At 38.9% G+C, this 19,456-nt stretch overlaps 1 protein-coding gene across 2 annotated transcripts in view; it reads right to left on the bottom strand.

The window, feature by feature from the left end:
- Nucleotides 1-10,873: 10,873 nt before the first annotated feature.
- Nucleotides 10,874-19,456, bottom strand: part of LOC119918278 (leukocyte immunoglobulin-like receptor subfamily B member 3) — a 200,988-nt gene continuing 192,405 nt past the window's right edge. For both annotated transcript variants that reach the window (XM_038738927.1, XM_038738934.1), the window contains 2 exons: nucleotides 12,966-13,097; nucleotides 10,874-12,801 (listed from right to left, as the gene is read on the bottom strand). In XM_038738927.1, coding sequence (XP_038594855.1) covers nucleotides 12,338-12,801; nucleotides 12,966-13,097 — 596 coding nt within the window. In that variant the 3' untranslated portion in view covers nucleotides 10,874-12,337. The remainder of the gene's footprint in view (nucleotides 12,802-12,965; nucleotides 13,098-19,456) is intronic.

Genomic DNA, 19,456 nt, shown 5'->3' with positions numbered 1-19,456 from the left:
TATTGCTCTTGTGGTTTTAATTTTTATGAGGTTTTTATGCACAGCTCCTCTTCTGTTTACCTTTTTAAATAATTTCAATGGTCGGGGGACAGACACTGTCAGAGAGAGAATTATAAGCGACATTCCATCAAACTCATTTTTGACAGCTATTTCCGGTCCCGCCCCCCACCGGATGTCTGTATGTAACTGATAAGAGGGGGTGCATCCGGTCCCGCCCCAACCGGAAATATGTCTGTATGTAACTGATAAGAGGGGGTGCATCCTGTCCCGCCCAAACGGATATATGTCTGTGTGTAACTGATAAGAGGGTTGTGTACATCCTTCCATTGTGTGTTTTTCATTGATTTAAAGACTTTATTAAGTAATACAACTTGAATGAATTAACTAGGAGGTGTTTGTGACAATAAATTTATCATTAAAAAAGTATAGCAGTAAGTTATAAGTAAAAGGAGGAATCTCCGGGGCCAGCAAAGGATCAGTAGGAGGTTTCTTTGGAATCAAGTCAGTCTTTATTATTAAACAAGTGAAGAATAAATTGAAATAATGACAGTAAAGCAGTAAAATGGTATAACGGTGAGTAAAAATTAAACAGCATTATAAATTACCTTCAACAGCATGCAGCAAAATAAGAGTGAGTTCCAAAATTAAACTTTGTAAAATCTTTGCTAAAGCTTTGTGTAACAAATTTACCATCATTAAAGAACTAAAGAATAAGATGAAATAATTACAGTAAAATAGTATAACAGTGAGTTAAAATTAAACAGATTTTTAATTACCTTCAAAATCTTTGCTAAAGCTTTGTGTGACAAACTTACCATCATTAAACAAGTGAAGAATAAATTGAAATAATGACAGTAAAGCAGTAAAATGGTATAACGGTGAGTAAAAATTAAACAGCATTATAAATTACCTTCAACAGCATGCAGTAAAATAAGAGTGAGTTCCAAAATTAAACTGAAGTTAAACTAAAGTAAAATCTTTGCTAAAGCTTTGTGTGACAAATTCACCATCATTAAAGAACTAAAGAATAAATTGAAATAATTACAGTAAAATAGTATAACAGTGAGTTAAAATTAAACAGATTTTTTAATTACCTTCAAAATCTTTGCTAAAGCTTTGTGTGACAAACTTACCATCATTAAAGAACTAAAGAATAAATTGAAATAATTACATTAAGATAGTATAACAGTGAGTTAAAATTAAACAGCATTTTAAATTACCTTCAACAGCATGCAGCAAAATAAGAGTTAATATAAGAGAGTTCCAAAATTAAACTTTGTAAAATCTTTGCTAGTGCTTTGTCTTACAAACATCATCATTATCACTCAAAAGCTGTAGCCTAGTCTTAAACTTGTGAGTCTTAAAACTTTAATCCTTCTAGAGTCTGTGTTCCTTCTTCTCTGTCCTCTCTCTTTCTGGTGTAGCATAGGCTGTGGGGTGAATTGAGGAATGTGCTCCACCCCCCGCACCTCCTTCCATCCCTCCCCTCCCTCTGTTTTCTCAATGAGCCACATCAAGTTGTGTGTTTTAACTGTCATTAGCATCTTCAGGTAATCTTGTAGACCAGTTATGGAATAGAGTTATCTATAACCCCAGACTCCGGATGTTAAAAACGGTCTGGGTTTATCAGACAGAGTTCGTTTTCGAAACAGGAATCTATTTTTATCAGCCGGAGACAAGAGTTTGGAACTGCAGACTATCTAATAATCTGGTTGTACCAGAAGTAACCCCCAACCCCTCACCAGTTATCTCCAACATGCTGTCACATACAAAATAAGAGGGTGGGCAGAGTTACCGTGAGCCAATGATAAGAGACTAGGAGGGGTTTCCATAGGCCAATGATGGGGTCTGTGAAAATAAAACGAGAACATTGTCTTCAAGAAATTGCCAAGAGGGCACTTGGATCCTTGAGCAGTATCTACCTACCAAAGAGGGGACCTCCATGCGGTTAATTTTTTTCAGCTAATGAGTGTTTGTATCTGTTAAAGACTTCTTGTTTCTTTCAAAAATGGTAATTTTAACATCAGTGTTAGTAATATTTAAACATTTCTCTGTGATACAAAAATATTCAGGGCCACTTTATTGAGAATTTACAGTTTTACCTGTTATTCAGAAATAACTTGGATGCATGCACAAATATCAAGGATTGCAGTATTAGCAGCAAAAGGTACTTTATCCAGGGTTCAATTATATAAAATGTCTTATTACACTAGTGCAGTCATTTAAACTTTCTCTTCAGGTTTGTCTGTGGTGCTTGGTCATTTGGTGAAGTAGGCCTTTTTAAAGGGCCTTCATCTTTATCTTATTTTGTATTTGCTCTTCATAATTATAAATTAGGACTAAAATGCTCAGCAGCATGATCCTATTTTTTAAGTAATCACTAAAACAGGTTTATCAACTTTTACTAAACCTTTGGTATAATTCTGTCCCCAAATATTGTGAAATGAAATTGACCAGTTATAGACAAGATTTCTATCAATTTTGCAATGTACTTGTTTCTTCAATCTAAATTTTATAGGATTGCATTTTATTTATTGACTGCATTACAGAAACGTCCATTGTTGGCTGGCATGTAATGACACGGAGTTCCCTCTTAGTTCCTTCTTAGCTAGCATGGAGCGACACTCCAACATGGAGGAATTAAAGAATGGGGTATTTCTATTAAGAGAATATTGTAATCTAAACTAAATATTTAATTTTTAGTTACACTTACAAAATAAGGACAATTCTTATGTAGCAAAAAAAACCAAAAAAAAACTACAAGTGTTAACAGCGTCCAAATAACTCTAAATGTAGTCTTTCAGTAACATATAGACTATGTCCCTCATTCTAAACTAAAGCCTTACTCATAACTAAGTCACTAGTCATGCTAATAGGCCTCCTCTTTCCCTTTAGTAAAAAAAGCTAGAATTATAAAAAAATATATAGTTTACAACTTCATCAACTGGAAACTTCAAGAGCTAAAGTTTGATCCTTCTACTGAGAACCAGCTGCCTTTTGCTAATTAGGCTTTATTAGACTATTACAGAGGTCATGAAATCCAGAACCCTTCCCTTGGGGATGAAGTATTCAAATGCTAGTTAGCTACTTTGTTGACATAACAGGACAGTAGTTTTCTGTTGATGAAAATAAAACAGAAGGTTATAATAAATCTCCTACAGGTAAAAGAATAAAAATCAGCTTCTTTATTTTGGCTCAACCGTGATCTGTGCTAATAACACTTATTGCACGTTCCAAAGCTCACCAGGAACCAGCAGCTTCAACAACAAAAGTCTGTAACAATATCTATCATATGGCTTTTTATTTTTATGTAATGCCCAGATTTACCACGGGGTTCTTGACTAGCCAGAACAGGATGTTCAGCAGTCTTACACTGTTTCATTGCAGGTCTTGCATTCAACCATAGTGGCTAGTTTGCCCTTGACGATAAGGTTTTAGTAAAAAGTCTCATCACTGCTGCGACCTCTTTTTTGAGACCATGCTGTTTCTATTTTTTTTCTAGTGTCCCCTTCCATTGCATTTTTCAGAGACACTACAAAAGAGGAAAACAGATTGCCATTGATAACCCAAACTCTAGGGTTAACTCGTAATTTTCATTACATTTGTTATGTAGTAAATCTACAACTGCAAAGCAATTTAGTGATCCCTACCATGTAGTGATCAAATGCCAATGCTCTCTCTCTCTCTTCCCCATATTTAAAATGTGTAAATCTAATACCGCAAAACTCATCAGGATCAATCTTCTAAGTGTAAGTTAACATGTTGCAAATTTTACCCTTGCTACTAAGAGTTAGTACAGGACACGCAACAGTAGTCCTCATATTCCGAGCTGCTTTCTGAGCTGCTTTTGTCAAGCTTTGTGAGACGTGAAAACATTTATTTCACCCCCACAATGTTTCTACATCACTGAAAAGAGCATGTGAAAATCTAGTTTTGGGGAGAAGTCTGTTTTTGCTTGTGATAAGCTAGCCCAAATGGCACCATCAAAACTTCTAGTTTCACATTTAAAAAAATCCTGCCCCCGCCTTCATACTATTTACTTGTTTGTGAAGCACATGCAGGAAGGATTGAATTACAATCAGCAGTGGTTTTACATGTCAACATTAGGTTATTGCAGAACAACAAAGAAGCCCCCTGCTGTGAAGAAGCATTTTGAGTAACAGAATTACATATCATGACAAATACATTAGTATGTACCACCGGTTGTTGTGGCACTAAAAACTGAGTTGATGGCTCACTATGACTCTGAACTGATAAAACACATACTTTTGTATTTGTATTGTGTATTTACCATGGGGTTCATGCCCTTCCCTTCTCATGTTCGCCTGTTTGTCCCTCTTGTCTGTGTTCTTGTTACACGGTGCAAAAGAAAAAATCTTATCCATTCTAACCAAAACAATACATATGTATAAATATTTACAACTTTACTACAAGTGTTATGTCAGTTACAGGATATTATAAATCTAAAACTTCAAAGCAATGTTAATTACATTTTCATTAGCTTCAGAGTTTTCTACAGCAACTGGCTAGGAGGTGTATTAAGTCATCTGGAAAGGGACATCATGAAAGTGATGGCAATTTTTAGTGAAGTTATATGTAATGGGCACTTATCTGACCAAATACCAGTCTAAAGTGAAAAGGGCAAATGCTTGAGTGACAAAAACAATGCAAAGCAGGATAGCAAGAGTCAGAGAGACCAAACTGACATAGGTTTATATGGGGACAAGCAGCTGTACTGTCCAACAAAATACTAATGAAGACACTAATTTTAAATTTAAAGTTTGGTGATGTTGACACTGACTTGCATTAAAATAGCTTTAAAAGCGGCTTGCTAGTTAAACATTTCTATTGGGGCATACCTGTAGAGATGTGCCTTCCAGAGCGGTTTTAATATATTGGGGTGGAAAATAAAAACATGTATTAAGAATATATTTAACATAATAATTTAATAGAAATACGGTAGCTTTGCTTAGCCCACATGCAATGAATCATTCGCCTGACTCTCTCCATCCCTGCAGAATGTACAGGCTAGTATCCCACCATATAGTTGATCATGTGTTATACGCTAATTCCAACATTTCTTTTCTTGATTCCCATGTGGAGAGACAAAACTTTTTAAATGACGTGTACATTTTGACTGGTTTTCCACAAATGTAGCAGTAGGTTATATTACTTACTAAAGAGGATGTCTTTAAAGACTGTATGTACTGATCGTCACCAGTTTCAGCACTATCCTTAACAGACGTGTCTTCAGTATTTCCATTAAGAGCTTTAGCCCAAACTCTTGATACTTGTACTTGCTTCATTTCCCTACAAGTGTTTTCACTCTGTGTTGTGTTGACTGCAGTCTTAGGGTTGGACATTTTAATATTAAGTTCTTCTGAGGGTTGCAAATATTTTGAACGTCCTGCTGTGCTTTCCCATGAACTAGTCTGATTGACTGTAAGAATCAGGTACATATTCCTCCTCTGATAAATTCTATTCACTTGGACTTGGTTTTAAAAAAAAAAAGCTTAAAAAGGTCTTAGTGAGTACATAACTTTGAGAATAATTCCGCAATGACACTTACGAGCCTACCTAACTATTAACATGTTTAAGCTTAAATATAGATTTTTGCTGTTGAAAGTAAATAACAAAACTCATTGTATCACGCATAATCTATACTGATAATCATTTAGATGCTTAATTTGGTTGTTTCTTTTGAAGCATGTGCAATTCATCGGTTGGGTTGATTTTTTCACTTCACTTAAATTGAGGTGCAAATTGATGTTTATGTGTCTCTTTGTTATTTATCAAGAAAATTAGTACTAAAACTTTGCAAAGAGGTACAAACATAAGATTCTAAAATGGGAGACTGTATAGTTTTTACATGGAAGCCAATTTGACTTTTTATATGGATGTATGTGTTTAAAGTAATGTTTGTGAAGAAAATGGTTGCTGCAAACTTGTTGGATTGCAACCTGCAAGACTTAAGATAGTTGAATAGACTGCTGAAAGTGTTAAATATTTGTCTAGATACTGTTTGGTCCACACTGTCTTTGGTGTGCATTTTGGTGCCATCCATGTTGAGTTCAATGTTCATGTGCACTAGAGTAGCTCTAAGTTCTTCACCAAATTAGAAGTGTAATTTGCTAATGAAAATGTAATTTCATAATCAATACTGTTGTCAGCACAACGGTCAACTTGAGGAGGGCTCCTCAGCAGTACCAGCCTTGGAAAATGTGCCAGATGAAGTGAACCCTTTTCCCCTCTTATGTGGCGTGGTGTGAGATGTAAAGGTGAGTATTTTAATAAATAAATGTTGCATTCATGAATGCTTAACTTTAAACATAATAAGTAATAGTCTTTTATCTTCTGTTAGAATGCTATTTCAGTGAAGGTGGTAGTTAAGTGTTTTAATTTAACTTTTTTAAATCTTTGGTTCACCAATATGCAGTCTATTGGAACTTGATACATGCAAAGCAGCAAATATTATATTTACAGAGGGTAAAAACTTCCTTGTGGTGTTGATTAATTGTGATTCTTCATATGCATCACTTTACAAATTTCTACAATAATCCTCAAGGGTGGGTTCACACCTAAAGGTCCGGTTCCTGAATCAAACCATTAAAAGGGAAATGAAAACAATTGAATGCACTGCACAGTCTAGATTATAAATATCGAACATAAAACTTACACCAAAAGAAATTAAAAGATACCAAAATAAATAATAAAACAACTAAAAATAATCTTGATGAAAAGCCTAGCACCTTTGATATATTGAACTTTCAAGCATGTTGGGTCCAAAATTCATGAATTCAATCAAGGACATACATAAATACATATGTATTATGTAAACATTGCCTGCTTTTTTCCTTTTAGCTATTTGCAGGGGCTAACTCCATGATGTACAATATCCAGGTAGAAATATGGAGGGGTTTGTTTTTTACCCACTGAACAACCAATAATCAGGTGACATTTCCACAAAATGGTTTATTATAAGACCTTTAGACACGTCTGTTAAGGATAGTGCTGAAACTGGTGACGATCAGTACATACAGTCTTTAAAGACATCCTCTTTAGTAAGTAATATAACCTACTGCTACATTTGTGGGAAACCAGTCAAAATGTACACGTCATTTATAAAGTTTTGTCTCTCCACATGGGAATCAAGAAAAGAAATGTTGGAATTAGCGTATAACACATGATCAACTATATGGTGGGATACTAGCCTGTACATTCTGCAGGGATGGAGAGAGTCAGGCGAATGATTCATTGCATGTGGGCTAAGCAAAGCTACCGTATTTCTATTAAATTATTATGTTAAATATATTCTTAATACATGTTTTTATTTTCCACCCCAATATATTAAAACCGCTCTGGAAGGCACATCTCTACAGGTATGCCCCAATAGAAATGTTTAACTAGCAAGCCGCTTTTAAAGCTATTTTAATGCAAGTCAGTGTCAACATCACCAAACTTTAAATTTAAAATTAGTGTCTTCATTAGTATTTTGTTGGACAGTACAGCTGCTTGTCCCCATATAAACCTATGTCAGTTTGGTCTCTCTGACTCTTGCTATCCTGCTTTGCATTGTTTTTGTCACTCAAGCATTTGCCCTTTTCACTTTAGACTGGTATTTGGTCAGATAAGTGCCCATTACATATAACTTCACTAAAAATTGCCATCACTTTCATGATGTCCCTTTCCAGATGACTTAATACACCTCCTAGCCAGTTGCTGTAGAAAACTCTGAAGCTAATGAAAATGTAATTAACATTGCTTTGAAGTTTTAGATTTATAATATCCTGTAACTGACATAACACTTGTAGTAAAGTTGTAAATATTTATACATATGTATTGTTTTGGTTAGAATGGATAAGATTTTTTCTTTTGCACCGTGTAACAAGAACACAGACAAGAGGGACAAACAGGCGAACATGAGAAGGGAAGGGCATGAACCCCATGGTAAATACACAATACAAATACAAAAGTATGTGTTTTATCAGTTCAGTTCTACATAGCAGAAAGAAGATTAGCATTTCACAGCCCAACCAGTAAATGAAAAATAGATGATTGACTGGTTCCTGTTCAAATAATACGAACTCATTAACACAAACTTCCCCTCTTTAAAGACTGGGTCATGAGGAGTATCACTTCTTCAAAATGCCCCTTTTCAACAATTTAATACAATTGACTTAAAAATGTATGCGGCACTTTCATTTCTCGCCCAAAAAATCTTCAGAACATACATTTCAGTATTCCACATTACAGACAGCAAAAGTGAGAGAAATAAAAATGACCGATTATCCAGAGATACCCAGACCCTCCACACAGTCAGTGGACATAAAGTTGTTACTGTGATGTAGAGACAGAGCTCAGTTCCAACTTTATGGATGAAAAGTACTTTTGTTACAGATTAAGAACTCACCACTCTGAAACTTTTCCTCCAGTTCATGTTGCCAGGCTGGCTGTTGTAGCTGAATTGAAGCTCTTCTCTCTGACCGGCCTTTCTCTGCTTCTGATTGGCTAGTAGTCCTTAACTAGGAATGAGCATGTGGCAACTCTCAACAAAGATCATTTAGAGACAAGATGTATCACTCCATAGCTAAAGCAAAGCCTTCAACACAGGGTGAAAAGAGGAGCTGCAGTAATGTGAAGTATGACAAAAATATGCTGTTTTTTGAAAATTAAACTATATAAACCTGTTCTGGTACAACCTCTAAATAAGATTTTGAACCTGAAAATGAGCAGAATACCACCTCTTTAACATAAATATATTATAAATATAACTGACATTATTTTAAAAAATACAAAGAATAATAGTGATTATGAACAAAATGGCAGTTTATTGGACTGACTTGTGCAAACATTTACAGTATTCACTGTAAAGGGAGGGGGGCATGAGAGTCAGTGTCAGTGGGGGTCCCGGGCCTTGTTGATGAGGCCAGCTGCAGATGGGCAGAAACTGTTCATGTTGCCTGAGGTTGTTGTCCTGATGGAACACTGCCTCCTGCAGAAGGGGAGTGGCTGAAAGAGTTTGTGTCCGGAGTTTGAGGGGTCAGCCACAATCTTTCCTGCTCGACTCAGAGTCCTGGAGGGAATCAAATTCCTGTATGTGTAAAACTACTTGGCAATAAAGCTGTTTCTGAGTCTGATATGGTGTGAAATGTTGCATCCAATGATATCAAACACTTTGGGTATATGTTTTTTTATTTAACTGAAAACAGCTTACAAATAAGATTAAGATACATTTTGGGGGTTTACATAGTGAATTAATAATACACATTACTGACATTAACATAATGAGGGGTGTTGGTAGTACAGCCCACACAGCAGTAACAGCAGTTTGTCATCCAGCACATGTTTTACTCACCAAAAGACATCTATGTGTGAATTTCAACACCCTGTTTAACGCAGTAGACACCAAGAAGCATCCAGGCTCAAGAGGGGTGGTATAGACAATGAGATGCAGTGACACTTCTTCTTTCTGCAGAAAGAAGAAGTGTCACTGCATCTCATTGTCTATACCACAATGAGAACATTGTGCTAACCTTGAGCTAACCTTCTTTCTGCTACATAGCAGAAAGAAGATTAGCAGATCACAGTCCAACCTGTAAATGGAAAATAGATGACTGACTGGTTCCTTTTCAAATAATACGAACTCGTTAACACAAACCTCCCCTCTTTAAAGACTGGGTCATGAGGAGTATCACTTCTTCAAAATGCCCCTTTTCAACAATTTAATGCATTTGAAAATGTGTTTGGCCCTTTCATTTCTGGCCCAAAAGAACTAAGAACAAGACAGCAAAAGTGAGAGAAATAAAAGGACACAGTTTGTCATATGTTGCTTTTTTTTGTCAGAAAAGTGGATCCTAGCATCTAAATATTTAATTATGCACCCACAGTGTATGCATGAGGGGTGTGTGTTGAAAAGCATGAGTTGGATGGATGGGATTTTTCATCATAACTGTTAGACAGGAGGGTTCCAGGACAACAGTGCACAGTTTACGACCTCTTCATGTGATTAAAACTCTATTAATGGATTTGTTGGCAGCAGAACAAGTTGATGCCATATCAACTTTATATCTCACATGTTTTGTTTCAACGTGTGAGATATAAAGATGATATGACAAATGTGTTAGTGAAGAGCATGTTTACATATCCAGCTCATATGGAGCAATATTAGCATTTATCCATCTGGTTCTTTAGCTAAATGCACCATTATGCTCACTAGCTAGTCAAATTACATCATACATTGATTATTTGTCCTGCCCTACAAAGGCAAAATAGAATGTAGAATGAGTGTAGAACTGAGAAAACTTTAACGTTGTTTTGTTGTACAGTCAAATGAATTGTAGGTAGAATATTGGAAATGCGGCATATCATTGTTTTATAATAAAGAAATTTTTCTACATAAAAATCTTGATGTCAAACATGACCTTTGACCCTAATTTGAAAATTAATGTACTCTGCCTTTGCATTGCCTTCAAAATAACAAGGGGTCATGTTAAGGCAAAAGGCATTAACTTCCATTTGATAGCTCGCTTGGTAGTTGATCCCTATATAAAATGATATAGGCTTAAGAGAATATAAACTTTTATATAGTATAATGTAAATGCGAATGAATTACATGTAGGCCTATTTGAAGGTCACAAAGGTGCATTACTACCTCACACATCATGTTTTTTATAATTCCATTGTCGTATTGATTTGAAACAAAACAACCCTATTAAATTTATATTATTTAATGCAAAATGCAGACTTCCTGCTCAAATTCTCTGGATTAATGAGTAGGATCCTGAAGAGCAACTCATGTCATGGATTTATGTCACGGTTTGAGGTGAGCGCAAAGCAGGAGAGAGCCCAAATGCACGACACTGGAGAGCAGACATACAGTTCAGGGGATTTTAATCCAAAACAGCATGCATGAACAAAACTCTCAGGTAGTAGAAACTGGCAAAATCCAAGTCCAGAACTGGTAGTACAGCTACAGGCAGAACACTCCTCATATGACACGACAGAGCATACACACACAATACAATGACCGGACAGGGACTGAACAGAAACACCAAACATTTAGGCTACGTTCAGACTGCAGGCTAATGTGACCCAAATCTGATTTTTTTGTCCATATGTGACTCAGATCTGATATATTTATTGCAGTGTGAACAGTCCAAGTCACAGGAATCTGATCTTTTCCAGTTCAGAATTGGGCCACTTCCATATGTCGTCCAAATCCTATACAGATTGGATCTTTTTTAATGCGACCTGAATCTGGACACTCCGCAATTGATGCGACTTTTACGTCACTGTAGAGCAGCTGTTGTCACAGTTCTGCTGTAGACGGTGAACGAAAAAAGCCACTATTAAACATGTGGCTCTCTTCCGCCTCTACCGAACAAACAGACATAAAACAACCAAACAAGGAGAGGTAAATAACTAACACCAGGCAGACAGGTTCCAAAATCTAAATCATAACAGACAGGAAAGAACCCCAAAACACAACAGACTAAATAACAGCTACAGCCTGCTGCTTTCAGTAACTATCTTTCCTATCTTTCCACCGGAGGTCCAGCAATGTCAGCGTAGCTAAATGTATTGGATGATAATGAAACGGTTAGTGAGCCTGGACTGAATATTATAACGAGATTGTGTCACGAGATTGGTGAAGTAATATGGAAAGTGATACTACTTTGCACTGGATAACATTAGCAACTGCATTAAAAGCAGAATAGTCACTTATGCAAGCAACGGAGAAAACAGGCAAGTGCTTCATTTCTGAGTGAGTTTTGAACCCATTGACAATAAGGCAATGAAAATTTGATTTATTAACATCAAAAACATACATATAACTCCTTTAATATATTATGTGTAGGATAAAACATCTAAATCTTAAAAAAGGTTCATTATTCTCCTGGTGGGGCCATATTTGGTGTTGGGCTCATATTGACCACATGGAGTCATAAGAGCCTAAATTGGCTCTTTGTCAGATGACAAAATACAAACATACTTTTCCCAGTGTTAAGAAATAACCAGATTAAGAGTTTGTGAGCAACACTCATGGCTCTGTGAGGCTGCTGTGAGCTAAATGCTAACCACAGCACACTGACATGCTGAAGTTTAGCTGGTATAGAGTTTACCATGTTCACTATTTTCATTTAGTTCACTTTGTTAACATGCACTAATTAGCACTAACCAAAGTACACCTGATTTTGATGGGAATGTCATTAGTTTAGGCTGCTAAACATTTTAATGGGAGTGCTGCGAGCCCTTGGAGGACAGACTCAGTTTTTGGTCTCAGCACCTGGACGACAAAGAAAGATGATATGCACATGTTTTGCACAGTGGATGGTAGTTAATATATATCTAAATCTTCATTTTCTCCATAAATGTCCACATTTTCTTCAACAAATGGCTGGGTTACATTTACATAGTTATCTTCATCATCACTGCTTTCTTCTTTTTTTGCTTGTTCTTCTCTGTTGTCGTTTACACTGAAACAGACCACTGTGGCCTTTATAGAATTTGCATCGGGGCCAACTTCCTCATAATCATGATCTTCATCATCACTGCTTTCTTCTTCTTTTTCTTCTGCTTGTTCTTCTTCTCTGTTGTCCTTTACACTGGAACAGATCACTGTGTCCTTTATAGAATTTGCATTGGGGCCAGCATCCTCATAATCATGGTCATCATCACTCTCCTCTTCTTCCCCTCTCCCTGTTTCCTCTTTGAGTTTCCCCTTGGTGCATACTGAATCAACATTCACATAGTCCTCCTCCTTCTCATCATCTTCAAAATGGTTGCTGCCTCTGACAGACACTGAAACACAAGCATCAGGACAAAATGTTTCATGAATGTCAGAATCAAATCTTTACAAGCATTCAAGCACAAACATTGGGTGGAAGTGTATTCTGAGAAATGAAAAACAAAACAGAACCAGTCTTTTTTTATGTCATGTACTATTTTTCCTGGTTTGCACACACATTGAGTTTGGACGAGGGTTTCTGGCTGCTTGGCTCGTCGTCTTCTCCTGACAACCAAACAAACCACCAAGACCAGCAGGAGCAGCAGCAGACCCCCACCTGCTACTGAGGAAACCAGCGGCAACAAAGGCACTATAGGAGAGAGAAACATTTTAACTTAATTTAATTTTCCATACCATCATTTTACCATAGAAATAAATAATAATACAGTAATGCAACCTGCATCCATTCGTTCCCTTATGATTTGAAAATTATACTGTATATATATATATTATATATATTATAATTATAGTGCTGACTCACGTTAACTTTGAAGCGCTTGTTAAATCCGCTCGTTAAATACAATGTGTCCGTTCCTTGATTATTTATATTCCTTTAATCTGTAAGGGTCCACCGATCAAAAGAATCAAAACAGATTTTCATAAAAATTAATCCAAGTTGTGAATCCTGTCATGTGAAGTCCACCGCTCTCTGTCTGCTAACTTCTCTCATCCTGCACCGTGTTGTTGTTTTCGATTGCTGCCTTCAAAATAAAAGCGCATAACCGTCTGTCAGAGCTAGATCAAATGAATGACGTGTATTTGATGTTATTCTGTTTGAAATAAATAAACTGTTTGACAGTAGTTTCAGTTTTGTGCAAAAAGAATTAAAGGCCTGTCCCATATGGACACCTGTCCCAATTAAGGCAGGGTCAATTCAGTGATTTTAGCAAATAAAAGCCCGGGCTATTATTCAAAGTTTTAAGGTATACATATATCGTTATTTACTTTTCACTTGTCTTCACCTTAGTTAGTAAATAAATATTTCACTTCAATCACAGGTACGGTGTGTGAGTGAAGTCCAGCACACCAGCATTCGCCAGATCGTCTGCGTGTCTTCCGTTCCGCTTTGTTTGTTCTCCCTCGCTCTCACAGAACCACTCTAACCTGCCTGCCAGTCGCCTGCCTGCTCACCTGCTTCACCCTTACAGCTTCAGCTCAACCACCTCGCTTGGTTTTCCCTATCTGGACCTGGATCACTCCCTCACCCCCAACAGACATTCATCAATAAAATCCTTTTGACTAGTGAACTGTTATCTGGCTCTGTCGTGCTTTTGGGTCCAGCTCTCTTGTACACACACATAACAGTACGATCTGGGCAACATGGACCCAGCTGACTCTGATGCCAATAACTCCTCTGTCCACAAGGCCTTGTCCAGTCAGGGTAAACTCCTGGTGTAATGAATTTGATATTTCATCAGCACCAACAGCATATCCGGACTTTGACCACAAGCAGCCAGGCTCTGGCGGATCAGGTAGCGCAACTTCAGACACAAATTGCCCAGCTCTCTACTTGCTCTTACCATTTTCCCCAGCAGCCTGCTCTTGACACCCCCGCTCCGAGTTCCATTTCTTATGTGCTGGATCCGGAACCTTTCTACGGGGAGTTGGATAAACGTCGGGGGTTCCTGTTCTAATGTTTTCGCCTCCATCACCTCCCAGAGCTGCGGTCGACGGACCCATGCAGTGACTCCTTTTGAACGCGACCGTCGGATGAGAGCTGGAGAGTGCCTGTACTGTGGCAGGCCTGGGCACCGCATCGCCCTCTGTCCTGTTCGGCCAAAATAGCAGACTCGCCAGTAAGAGTGGGGGTATTGGTGAGTCACAGCACAGTTATTTCCCCATCTCCCATTCTTATGCAGATTCCAGCCACTCTCTAATTTTCCTCTTACCGCATTAATAGATTCTGGGGCTGACGACTGTTTCCTTGACAGAGAATTCGCTTTAAGAGCGGGCATTCCTTTAGAGCCTCTGAGTAACCCCCTTACGGCTAACGCCTTAGACGGTCAGCTGCTGGCTTGAGTCACTCATCATACAGTCCCCGTCAACTTAATCCTGTCAGGCAATATCAATGAGCAAGTTTGGCTTAACATCATCTCCACTCCAGATTCCCCCTTAGTACTAGGTTACACCTGGCTTAAGCTACACAATCCCCACCTAAACTGGTCTGTGGGCCGAACAATTGGCTGGTCATTCTGTCTGCAGTCGGCTCTGCCACCGGCGGAGGGCGCTGTTCCCAAACCGATCCCTGACCAACTGATTTCTTTCTTCAGGTCCTCCAGAATATCACAACCTTGGCGCAGTCTTTAGTAAAGATTTGGTCCTTACCTTACCACCCCATCGTCCATATGACTGTGCTCGAACTCCTTCCGGGTGCTACACTCTCCTCTAGCCACCTGTAAAGTCTGTCCAAGCCTGAGATGGAGTCCATGGAAGCTTACATTAAGAGCTCATTAGCCTCAGGTCTCATTCCCCTTGTTCCAGCAGTTTCCCAAGCCCTAGTTAATGACGTCCTCCGTGATTTTATTAACAATTTTTGTATTTGTGTACTTGGACGACATTCTGATCTATTCCAATGACAGAGACTCCCGGAGAACAAGCTCTATGTGAAAGCAGAAATGTGTGAGTTTCACGCCAGCACATTGAGTTTCCTGGGATATGTCATTCATGATGGGCAGGTGAAGGCGGATCCGGCGAAGATTGATGAACAGGAACCCCCGACATTTATCCAACTTCCCGGTCAACAGGAAACAGGTACAACAGTTCCTGGGGTTTGCCAACTTCTTTCGTCACTTTATCGGAACTTCGGCGGTGTGGCAGCTCCTCTCTCTCACCTTGCTTCCACGTCCACCCCCTTCAACTGGACCCCTGAAGCTGACCTGGCATTTACTCCACTTAAGTGGCAGTTCACCACAGCGCCCATATTAGTGCAGCCGAAGTGGATGCCTCGGACACGGGGTGGGTGCAGTCCTCTCCCAGCGCTCCAATACAGATCAAAAGCTCCATCCTTGCACTTTCTTCTCTCGCCATCTAACCCCTGCGGAACATAACTAAGACGTGGGCAACAGAGAACTCCTTGCAGTGAAATTGGCCCTGGAAGAGTGGAATTACCTGGAGGGGTCCAAACAGCCGTTTATCATTTGGACCGATCACTAGAACCTGGCCTATATCCAGTCCGCCAAGAGGCTCAATTCCAGGCAGGCTCGCTGGGCCCTGTTTTTTGATTGGTTCCAGTTTACCCTTTCCTACAGGCCCGGCTCTAAGAACACAAAGCCCAACGCTTTGTCTTGACAATTCACCAGCGAGGAGTCTCCTTCAGAACCTGAGACCATTCTGCCTCCTCCCTGTGTGGTGGCAGCGGTTACCTGGGAAATAGAGTCACTGGTGAAGGAGGCTCAACGGCACCAACCCGACCCTGGTACTGGTCCTCAGGGATGTCTTTTCGTCCCTGACGCTGTGCGGTCCCAGGTCCTCCAATGGGACAAACACAGGACTTTCACCCAGGAGACGAGACAACAAGTCAGTGTTGAGTTATTTTTACTTGAGTACCTATGGCCCTATTCCACCGCATGGTACCAGCTCGACTCTACAACTTGCTTTTTTATGGTTTTCCAGTGGGGAAAAGTTGTACCTGATAACGCCAAGGTTTTTTAAGCGAGCTGAGTCAAGCTGAGTCGACACCATAAGGTGACGTAAAAAACACTGCAGACTACTGATTAGTCAGAGAGAATCGTCAATATTCACTGCATCATCATTAAGCGCACCAGTTCGGGGCCAGTGTTTTCTATTTTACAATGTATGCTATTTCATCACTACATCCACTTCTGAGAAGTTTTGAGGTGAGAAATCAACTATGTAGATTTCTAATATACGTACCACATGAATGTAAGTATTCTAGAGCAAAACTGCCAGCAAGTCAGACACACAACAGCAGACCATCATGACCGCTCAAAACAAACCCACACAGTGTTGATACAGAACTAAAGACACTATCATAAAATTCAGTCTGCATTATCATCTCTAATTCCTAATTTTAATCATTCTCATCAAGTGTCAAGTTTCAAATACTCTTTTTTTAGCAAATGTCTCCTTTCTTATTGCTCATGTTGACTGTGAATGATGTAATCTGCGTCCAATAAAGCAGTAGTCATACACTGTTGTTGGGAAGTTGGGAATTTTGGGGAATTCCAGAGTTAAAACAAATGCCATGTTTATTGTGAAAGGACTCACAAAAGACTTCAAATGAAATAATAAACTCTATATTGAATCCCCAATTTCACTGCTCATGCCTATGCACCAGTGTTAGCTGACAATAACATAAATTATGAAAGAACATAGTTATAATGAAATGATAGGGTGGGCTCTCAGCTAGCTAACATCAGATAGCTCATTTTTAGTAAAAGAAATGGCAATTACAAAACTCTGAAAGTAGGAAAGGTAAGTGTATTAAAGCAGCTAGATAGTTAACTACTGACATTAACCTACAGCATCTCCATTGGATGCACTGGACTTGAGCAGCTGCCGCAGCAAGTGATGCATATGGACAAGACGTTAAACTAATATCAATGTTAGGAAATGGTATGGGCCATTTTAGGGGTGTCTTGAATTAGCCTTAGCCCCAATGGTACGACATTTTTTCTCGATTGCTTAAACATGTTTCTTGAAACTCTAAACACAAATCCACAACTTCTCACCCAATTCTCCTAACTTCCTATTTTCAGGTCAAAATGAACGTCTCAACTCAAGCACCTTTGCCTTCAGACATAATAATTTGTACATTTGCAAATTTTTTAGTCCTTAGTGTACTGTACAGTACAACACACCGAACAACAAATTATTCTGCACAAGCATCCTGTCTTTGTGCTGCGACAAGATGGACGAGAGATTCTCCTCCTCCAACTACTACTGTTCCTCTTCCTCCTCTCCGTACTGCTCCTCCTCTTCGTCTTCTCCCTCCTCTTCCTCCTCTCTGGTGTCCTCTATGTCTTCAGATTTCTCTGGATCCATTGTTCCAAAATTGGATGAACCGACTCTGGCCTTTTTATCTTTCTATTGGAGGTTCTGATTGGTGTGTTATCAATTATGACTCTTTGTGTTTCCACCTGGGTAGCTGTGTGCTAATTGACCATTTAACCTTAGCTGACTTGAGTGAACAATATTGAATGTCAGTGCTTTCTAAATGACAAAAGGAAAAAGGGTGTTCTTTTTGAAAAATGGTGATGTGGTTTTATAATTTTAGATTAAAAGCCTGGTTATAGTGTTTAAGCAACCAACAAAAACTGTAATTTCTTTATTTCACTGCAGGCCCATCAGCCCCCTCTACATTACATTACACAAGAAGCTGACATTGCTGGTAAGTGATGTGTTTCAGTTAAACCTATGGAGATCACTATATTTCCCCCTTGTTGTGGTGCCTTGTTCTTTACTGATAAATAAATCTGTCATGTGTGGAGTGTCACAGCACAACAGCACAGCCTGCCATTATTCGTCCGGTATTTGCATTAAAGAAGGTTCTCCAAAAGGTTCAAACAGGCAGAGCTGCAGAGCTCTGTGACTGTATTAGTTGAGCTAACAGATGGCAGGCAGAGTGCTAGCAGTTACAGCGCCAGCTGTCACTCAAAGCGGACACAGCCTAATAATGCAACACTCAATTATCCCCCTCACAGTTGTCATGAAGGTCAAAATTTGCTATATACATCAAAACCATCGCAGGCTGTGAATATATTTTATTCTGTTGTAAAGTTGGGCATTTTAAGATAGGGGTCAATGGAGACTGACTCCCTTTTGGAGCCAGCCTCAAGTGGCCACTCGTTAATTGCAGTTTTTGTTAGTTCCCTATTCGCTTCACCCAGGAGACCTGCTTGGTTATGAATTTGGGGGCGGAGCTTCTGAGAGAGCAATAAAGGGAGGAGTGTGTTTGCTTGGTGGTTGAGTTCAAATCTGTATTTAGAATCTCTCACTATCCCATTAACACCACCACCAACAACAAAACAGAAGACTACCTTTCGAAACTCCATCAGCAACATTTTGAACTCAGCAACAAAACTGGCAATAAAATAGCAAACTAACTGAAAGATGATGATCACATCGAGTGGTTTCCTCTGTTAACATTATACAGCATCACAATACATTTTTTAAATATTTCTATTCAGAGCTCTACTCTCCTGATCATCACTCTCCACCGTCAAATCTAACCACAACCCAAATACAATCAAAAAAATAAAGGGAACACTCATACAACACAATGTAACTCCAAGTCAATCACACTCCTGTGAAATCAAACTGTCCACTTAGGAAGCAACACTGATTGACAATCAATTTCACATTCTGTTGTGCAAATGGAATAGACAACAGGTGGAAATTATAGGCAATTAGAAAGACACCCCCAATAAAGGAGTGGTTCTGCAGGTGGTGACCACAGACCACTTTTCAGCTCCTATGCTTCCTGGCTGATGTTTTGGTCACTTTTGAATGCTGGCGGTGCTTTCACTCTAGTGGTAGCATGAGTCTACAACCCACACAAGTGGCTCAGGTAGTGCAGCTTATCCAGGATGGCACATCAATGCGAGCTGTGGCAAGAAGGTTCCCCTTCGAGGGAACTCAAACTGCGTCGGTGACGACACTATGGGAACGCCCCTGGACGTGGCAGGGCTGAACTATGAATGAAACTAC

The sequence above is a fragment of the Micropterus salmoides genome, unplaced genomic scaffold, assembly GCF_014851395.1.
Source record: "Micropterus salmoides isolate LMB-PRFRI ecotype aquatic unplaced genomic scaffold, ASM1485139v1 Ms_hic_scaffold_10, whole genome shotgun sequence".
NCBI lineage: Eukaryota > Metazoa > Chordata > Actinopteri > Centrarchiformes > Centrarchidae > Micropterus > Micropterus salmoides.
This window is presented reverse-complemented; position numbering and strand designations above follow the sequence as displayed.